This window comes from Solanum stenotomum, chromosome 2, assembly GCF_019186545.1.
Source record: "Solanum stenotomum isolate F172 chromosome 2, ASM1918654v1, whole genome shotgun sequence".
NCBI classification, from domain to species: domain Eukaryota; kingdom Viridiplantae; phylum Streptophyta; class Magnoliopsida; order Solanales; family Solanaceae; genus Solanum; species Solanum stenotomum.
This window is the reverse complement of record NC_064283.1, coordinates 52,352,555-52,361,253: the sequence shown is the minus strand read 5'-3', so window position 1 is coordinate 52,361,253 and position 8,699 is coordinate 52,352,555. Positions and strand designations below refer to the sequence as shown.

Below are 8,699 nucleotides of genomic sequence, written 5' to 3'. Positions count from 1 at the left end.
AATAAGGTTTGAAGACTCTATTCATAAGATCCATGGACGCTGCTGGTGCATTAGTCAAACCAAAGGACATGACCAGAAACTCATAGTGACCATAACGGGTCCTGAACATTGTCTTTGGAATATCACACTCCTTTACTTTCAACTGATGGTAGCCAGATCTGAGGTCTATTTTGGAAAAACAAGAAGCACCCTGAAGTTGATCGAAAAGATCATCAATTCTCGGAAGAGGATACTTGTTCTTGATGATAACCTTGTTCAATTGGTGGTAATCTATACACATCCTAAGGGAACCATTTTTATTTTTAACAAGTAAGTCTGGAGCACCCCATGGTGAGACATTTGGTCGAATAAAGCCCTTATCTAAAAGATCCTTTAACTGCTCTTTCAACTTTTTCAACTCTGTGGTGCCATTCTATATGGCAGAATAGAGATAGGATGAGTATCTGGAAGAAGGTCTATACAGAAGTCTATCTCTCTCTTAGGAGGGACTCCGGGAAGATCATCAGGAAAGACTTCTGGAAACTCTCTTACTACTGAAACTGGCTGCATAGGAGGTATCTCAACACTAGAGCCATTAACTCGAACTAAGTGATAGACACACCCCTTAGAAACTAACTTTCTTGCCTTAAGGTACGAAATGAAATGACCCTTAGGCACAGCTGAACTGCTTTCCACTCTAAGATTGACTCATTTGGAAACTGAAACTTGGCTACTAGAGTTCTACAATCAACTGAGGCATAATAGGCATGAAGCCATTCCATACCAAGAATGACATCAAAATATACCATGCCCAACTCAATTAAATCAGTCATGGTACTCTTGTGATTGACGAAAATAGGACAATCACGATAGACTCTCTCTGCTAGAATAGATTCACCAATAGGCGTAGAGACACTAAATGGTTCACTAAGTTACTAAGGAATAACATCCAAGTTCATAGCAACTTATGGAGTTACAAAAGATAAACTCGCTCCTGGATCTAGCAAGGCATAAACAGTAAAGTCAAAGACTTGAATCATACCAGTGACAACATCTGGTGAATCCTATTGCTCTTGGTGACCGTTGATAGCATATAAGTGGCTAGTTCCTCCGTCAGTACCAGAAGTAGCCCTTCTAGGTGCAGTTCTATCTGGTGGAGCAACTAAAGAAGACTGGTCTCTATTGCCCCCATTACTATTTCCCTGCTTGTTCTTTGGACAATCTCTCATGAAATGCCTAGTATGACCACACTTGAAACAACCAGTGGAGCTCTCACAACAAATACCTGAGTGGTTCTTACCACACTTGGCACAGGCACGAGGCTTACTACCCCCTTGCGCCACACTACCATGTGAATAGGCAGGTTTAGCTCTAAAGTTCTGATTAAGGTACTCACATTTGTTCTTAGGTGCAGGTACACTAGCAGATGATGGAGCAGGTCCCTTGTGTTTCTATTGGAGCGATGACCGGTTGACATTACTCTTCTGCTGCCCAGACTCATTCCCTGTCTCAGCCCTCTCGTTCTTGAACTCCTCTCTAGCTCTCAGCTTCTTTTTCTCTACCTGCTGCACATAGACCATCAACCTCGAAATGTCCATGTCCCCAATAAGCATTGCTGCCCGGCCCTCTTTTCTTGATAGACGGGACAACCCAGCAACAAACAGACTCATCCTACTCCTCATGTTTACAACCATCTCTGGCGCAAAACGGGATAGTTGGGTGAACTTCAACCCATATTCATGAACGCTTAGATAATCCTGCTTAAGTGTGAGGAACTCACGTAACCTAGCCTCTTTCAGTTCTCGGGGAAAGAAACACCCCAAGAAGGCCTCTTCAAAACATGCCCAACTTGCTGTAACGACCCGAAAAATGATAGAGTGAAACTAGAGCCTCACATGTGAGTTTGGAGTCGAGAACTTAATGAAATGATTATATTTGAATTTGACCCAAAAAGTTCTTAAAAATGTGTTTCGGAAGTTACCGGAAACTTGTTTAGCTGTATATAAAAAGATCCGTCTCGTTTTTCAAAAATCCGACTTCATATTCTTGTTTAGGGGGTCAAATTGAGTGGGAAATGGGTCTAACCCAAATTTTAGAGCAACCGTATCAAAATCCGAAATTTCAAAGTGAAGCCTTTTTCGAGGGTCTACTTTGGAGGGTCATATCTCCTAGCACACAAATTATTTGGGTGGCCAATAATATATCCATGGAAAGCCCTTTGAGTTAGCTACCTAACGCACTTCGTTTCATCTCATTCGGAGTTCGGACGAAGAAGTTATGCCCATTTTCGTAAAATCTGTCCGGCAGAAAAAGGCAATTTCCAGTAGCTAATTTTACTGTTCACCCGCCCCATTTTTTTTCTAAGTGTTGGACGAATTTTTTTCCAAAGGGCATATATTATTTCCTAGATACCATTAATTCAATTCCCATCCCTAAAACATTTCCCTCTCTACAATCCTCCATTAAGAAGAAGAAGAACTTGGAGCTAGGGCTTGGATTCAAGGCTTTCTTCATCAATTTTCTTGGGGAATCATAGCAAAGGTATGGTGACCCTTGATCCTTGATTATCTTTCCTTCAAGGAGTCCATTAAAAAGGGTTTCAAAAGTCTTCAAAGAACAAAATTTCTATTTTCTATTCTAGGTATGGGTTCATGGGTAAAATGTTTTCAAAGTCATTATATTGGTGAATTGAAGTTGTATTTATGATTTTAAGATGATTTTATATGAAACTTCTTCAAGAACCCATGATTTCTCTCTATTCCTAGTTTATGCCTTTATGAAGTGGGTTGCTTGATAATGAATGTATATGAATCAAACTTGTTTAAATGTCTTTAGATTGTTGGAGTATGTCATTACCCATGCTTATTTTATGGTGTATTGTTGGTATATGGATGAATTGAGGATTGTGGCCTTATGGGCAAGTTATGGATGAATTCTCTTGTGGTAAGAAAAATGGTTGGGACTTGAGTGTTGTTGATTATGGCTTTGGAGGATGGTAAGTTAGCTTAATCTCATATTATGGATAAAAATTGTTCTTGCTTGGTTTGATCCACTTATGGTGGAGGTGTTTAATTATGAAATGTATTGTGACCATGGCCTTAAAGGCATAGTATGAGAAATTGGAGTGTTATCATGACATTATATGAATGAGAATTCAATGAAGATAATGTGATCATGTTATGAACGTAAAGGTGTTGCTATTGAAAGATTATTTCTCAATTTGACACTCATGAATGTTGATGATAGAATATGAAGGATTCTTCAATATAAAGTATACCTTGAATTGGTAGGGCTTATGCATCATTTTCTTGTATAAATGATTATATTGTTGATTGTTGAATCCTCGGATCGGTAGGCTAGTGGCACCCTTCCACACGAGCTTATAATGAACCTTGGAATCGGTAGGCCTATGGCACCTTTCCATGAAGGTTAATGATGAGACTTGAACCGGTAGGCCCATGGCACCCTTTCAAGAGGAGTTAATGAGCTTTCCTAAATGAACCTTGAAACGGTAGGCTTAAAGCACCCTTTCACGTGTTAATAAATGTAATTTGGAGTTGGTAGGCCAATGGCACCTCTCATATGTGATAATGTCAATGTAACGAACTATTCTATGGGAATGTTGGCTAAGCACCGAGTGGATTTGGTTAGATGGAAACTCCCCCAATAGTTAGGCATGAGTTTCAATGATCGTCTACCTTATCCCATAAACTATGTGCCCGCATAGGTAGCTAGTGGATCCATTAAGCTATATACCGGTCTTCCTTAGGCAAGTAGACCACCTCTTTACGGTGTGGGGACTTATGACACCGGATTCCATGACAAGCTCTCATGGTCTATGTCGGTTAAACGCTTACTTCCCATCATGCGAGATTTCATTATGGTTTCTTGATAGGTTCTACAAAGTGTAGGTAGTAGTATGGGATGCTACCTATACATTGCACGAGTAGGCTTGGAGAGGGTCATAGTGAGTTTCTCTAAATCCTAATGTATGTGATACAATTGTGGCCTAAATGAGGTTATTAAAGAATGTTGGCTCTCAAATGCTTAATATGAGATGCATGCTATACTTGGGTTATATTACGAGTTATTTTCCCTTGTCATGTCTTAATTAATGATATACCTCTTATGTATGAATATGGTGCAAAGGTGAAAGAAAGGAATGATAAGTTACCTTAAGTGACCTTAATGTGGTGCCTTAGTATGGATGGTGGTATGGGACGCCATCCATACATTGCACGAGGTATAGCATAAGGGTTTCTTGAGGTGAAGGTCCAAGGTAAAGGTTTTCATGTTGAAATTGTTTAAAGGTAATATTATGACTTACTTGATGTTTATGCTTGTATTGTATGTCTTTTATGCAACTATTCATGGTACTTCAAAAAGTGGCATAATGCATGGTTTCTAACCAAAATGTCCCTTTTAAAGCATGTTTTGCATGGTCATCATACTTAGTACATTTTGTGTACTAACCCATATTCTTCATATTTTTACTATAAGTGTAGGTTCCGGCAAGTGATCCCTCCTAGCTAGTTGAAGTGTTGGATTGCTTTCCTCCAAGACTTGGTATGTCCTCATGGATTCGAGGATAAGACTTTTAAGTTCTTTTGTTCATGTAATAGACTTAATAGACTTCTTTTGATTGTAAAGGGATGTGTCCCTACTTATGTTTTGTGACTGTGTCTAAGATGGCCATGTGAGACTTAGACTTCCGTTGTGTGTTTTTAAAGTTGTTTTAATGAAGTTTAAATGTGTGGATGTAAATAAGTTTTTTTTATTCCGCACTATTTTCATTATTGAATGCAATGAATGACTATGTGGCTCGTATAAGACCCCTTCGGGATCGAATACGCCATGTTACGACTAGGGGGTACTCTCGGGTCGTAACACTTGCAGGTGGTGCATCTTCAACTCTACCCCTTTTCCACTGATCAAACCAAGTCCTAGCAACATTTTTCATCTGATATGCAGCTAGCTAGCTCAACTCTCATAGTATCAGTACCAGGCATCACATCGAACACATTTTTCAGTTCCTCAATGAAGTTCTCTGGATCCTCTGTGGTGCTCGAACCAGTGAATCTTGGGGGATTCATCCTCAAGCACTCACGAATCCTTGAAGTGTCAGCCACTTCTTGTCGAGCTCCTTTCTGTTGCCCAGCTTGGTTGGTCACAACTTGACTGAGAATCCTTATAGCCTCTCTGAACTCAGCATTAATAACTTCTCTTTGCGGTTGCACTTCAGGTGCATTGGGTAGCTCTTGTTCCTCAACATTCCTCCTAGCTGGACGACCTCTGACTGCTCTTGGTGGAGGCATTATTATTTGAAACATGTGCATGCACGAATTAGAAGGAAACTTTTTAGAGATAAACTCTAACGCACGAAATAATTGTGAAAGAAGTGAGAAATTTTCCTATATGTTACAGCCTCCTAATTATAGATGTGGCGCGCTTCACACCGATAAATAGGATTCTACAGACACGGCTTCATAGACTCCCTAGGACTCTTGAACTCTGGGATCTCATACCAAGTTTTTCACGCCCCGAGCCTACACCCAAGACGTGGCTAGCACTCAAAGACCATTGCTGGCCCCAAGCGAACCCTTGGCCTAGCGTACTTAACTCAGCGGAAGACAATATTCATACTTATAATGATCAATAACACTTAACCGAACTGAATAATAAAATAACTGAGAATGTTTAAAGGTTAAACATTCAACTTGGCCAAAAGTGGCAACCTAAGTCTTAACAATAAGAAATGATAATGAAAAGACTCAAAGGACTAACATCTGACTATGTATGAAGCCTCTAAAACAATTGAGATGGATGTTGGGACAACCCCACAACATCCTAATGACCTAACTAGAAAGCAATGAAAATAGATTCTCTGGAATTCAAGAAGGCTCACCGACTGACTCTGAACTGCTCACTGGATCAACGGTGTGTTGGAATGCCGATCCTAGTTACATGTGTCTGCATCATAAGACGATGCAGGCCAACTGGCATCAGTACATTGAATGTACTAGTATGCAAGTTGGAATGCTAAAAACAACATAGGCTTGAAAGGGGAAATCTAAAAGACACACTTATCTGTCTCTTCTCAATTCATGAATACTTAACTGAACTCATTTCAATATAAAGCAATTTAAAACAAGTACAATATAAAGAAAAATTGTTTAAAAACATGATGTCAACTCTGTGTGTATATGAGGATATAACATAACTCTGAAATGTATGTAAAGATACAATAACTTGTGTGGGAGTTTCTCTAATCGACAACCATCACATAAGAGCTATAGTGATGATACAACGATCTACCTCACACTGCCAGCGCATCCTATACCCGGCCAGACGTATGGGACCTGAACTACTAAGTGGATCCACAAGTCTATTGTGAAAAAGGTTCATCTAAAAAGTATAACACTTTTCTACCCATGGTGGCTACATGGTTTTATAGAGACCTGAGATATCTAAACTCATACTCGCCCCCAATTCGGTGCTCAATACTACTCCCAAAATATGATACTAGCTCTTTATGTTTAAAAACATACTTCTTCTATGATTTGAAATTAGTGCTAAAAAACTTAGATCAAAGGCTATCTTAGAAATCTCAGTTTCCTTTCTTGTTTAAATATGAAAACATTTACTCTTTGGGAATACATAGTCCCGATATACTTTTTTGAAGAAAATGGACTTCAAACTTTACTCTTTGCTTAACTTGAACTGTAAGTCTTAAAACAAAGTTAAAACGTTTGTGAAAGACTTTTGAAAAATTTATAAACTTTTCTTTGACTTGTTTCTTAACTCCTAGATTTGACTCTTAATTTCTCTTGACTTTGATCCTAACTTTCCTTGAATTGGATTATGGATTCAAGGTTCATGATCTCATGTTTATGACTGATTTCATGATGTTTAGATGTACCTTAGAGTGTTGGAATCAACTAGAAAACATAGGTACATTGCTAAGGAACAAGTACGAAAAGATGGGGAAAGATGGGAAGAACTGGCGTCCCTGGTGCTCTGAGAGGCGCGGGGTGCCATCCCTCAACATTCAGAGAACAAGTTGGGGCTCTCTGGCTGGCGCATCACCATAGAGCTCCACATTCAGGGACAGCTTTGGGGTGCGCTGGCTGGCGCAACGCCTCACCCCGATCCCCAAGTGTTTGACAACTTTTCTTTTATGATTTCAACTTTAAACCCTCTAAACTTCAATGGATCTTTCCCCAAACACTTAGTATCAGTTATACCCTCAATACATGATATATTCAAATCAAAATTACACCCGAAGACATGAATCAAATCGCAAGAAACTTCAACAAAACAACCCACAAGAATTCAAACGAATTTCATCAAGAACTCAAATGATTTACTTTCAAATCACACATATTTCGCTGAATTGAATCATGATTAGAACGTGGGTGAACTAACCCAACGCTATGTGATCTCACATACCTTGTAGGGATCACCCCCCGACGAAATCCACAAGCTATCCTTGACGAAATCGACGAATCTTGCTTCCTCTTCTCCTTTCTCTTCTTTTCTCTTTTCTCCAAGCCCTAGTGTGAACTCTAACTTTTCTAAACTGATCAAAATATGGTTTTACCCCAATTAATCTCCTAAAACGAATTAGAATAATTAGGTAAGGAAAAGACTAATTTACCCTTCCAAAATCCTGATTAGACTCTCTTTAATCCAACAGTCCAACATCCAAAGGGAATAACTTACTCATACGAACTCGGAATCATGCAAAATCGGCGGCGTTGGAAATATCATTCCATGAGCTTTCCCACCATATCTGGAAGTACACCTAACTCATCATGAGTTAAGAGTTATGGTCGTTTGAAGTTGACTAAAACTTAACTTTTCCTAACTTAAACAAATTTCCAGATTTTCGTTCTTTCCAAAAATGACTATTTCCAATTATTAGCTACTTCCTAGTTATTTCGAATTGTGAGATGTTACAGTTTTTCCCTTATTCAAGTGGGTTTCCACTTAAAATGTTGGTGTCATTATTGGTCTTTTTAATCCCATTGATTAACTGTATCGTTGTGTTCTGCTTTTATTGTTTTTTTACTACCGCAAATATTATTTTTGTTGCGGGTTTATTCCCAACAATTGGTATCAGAGCACATGTTCTGCTCATTTACAGAAATATTTTTTGCAGCTTATCGTACTATACTCGGTGAAAAAAAATGTCTAGAGTGAAGTACGAGGTAGCGAAATTCAATGGTGATAGCGGTTTCTCAACGTGGCAGCGATGGATGAGAGACTTGCTCATCCAATAGGGTTTGCACAAGGCACTAGGAGGCAAATCCAAAAATCTCAAATCCATGAAACTTGGGAATTGGGAAGAAATAGATGAAAAAGCTGCTAGTGCAATCAGGTTGCACTTAACTGATGATGTGGTTAATAACATCATCGATAAAGAGACTGCACGTGGCATTTCGACAAAGTTAGAAAAGCTATACATGTCCAAAACACTGACAAGTAAATTGTACCTAAAGAAGAAGTTATACGCCCTACATATGGGTGAAGGTACAAATTTTTTGTCCCATTTAGATGTGCTTAATGGACTAATCACACAGCTGGCAAACCTTGAAGTAAAGATCGAGGAGGAAGATAAAGTCATAGTGCTCCTAAACTCGTTGCCATCTTCCTACAATAATTTGGCAACAACCATTTTACATTGTAAGGACGCTATTGAGTTAAAGGATGTCACATCA

At 39.0% G+C, this 8,699-nt stretch overlaps 1 protein-coding gene across 1 annotated transcript; it reads right to left on the bottom strand.

The window, feature by feature from the left end:
• Positions 1 to 1,043: 1,043 nt before the first annotated feature.
• On the bottom strand, positions 1,044 to 1,559 carry LOC125856093 (uncharacterized). Its single transcript, XM_049535667.1, has 2 exons — positions 1,447 to 1,559; positions 1,044 to 1,323 (listed from the first exon to the last, which is right to left on the bottom strand). The coding sequence occupies exons 1-2, from the start codon at positions 1,557 to 1,559 to the stop codon at positions 1,044 to 1,046; spliced, it is 393 nt and encodes a 130-aa protein (XP_049391624.1).
• Positions 1,560 to 8,699: the final 7,140 nt, after the last annotated feature.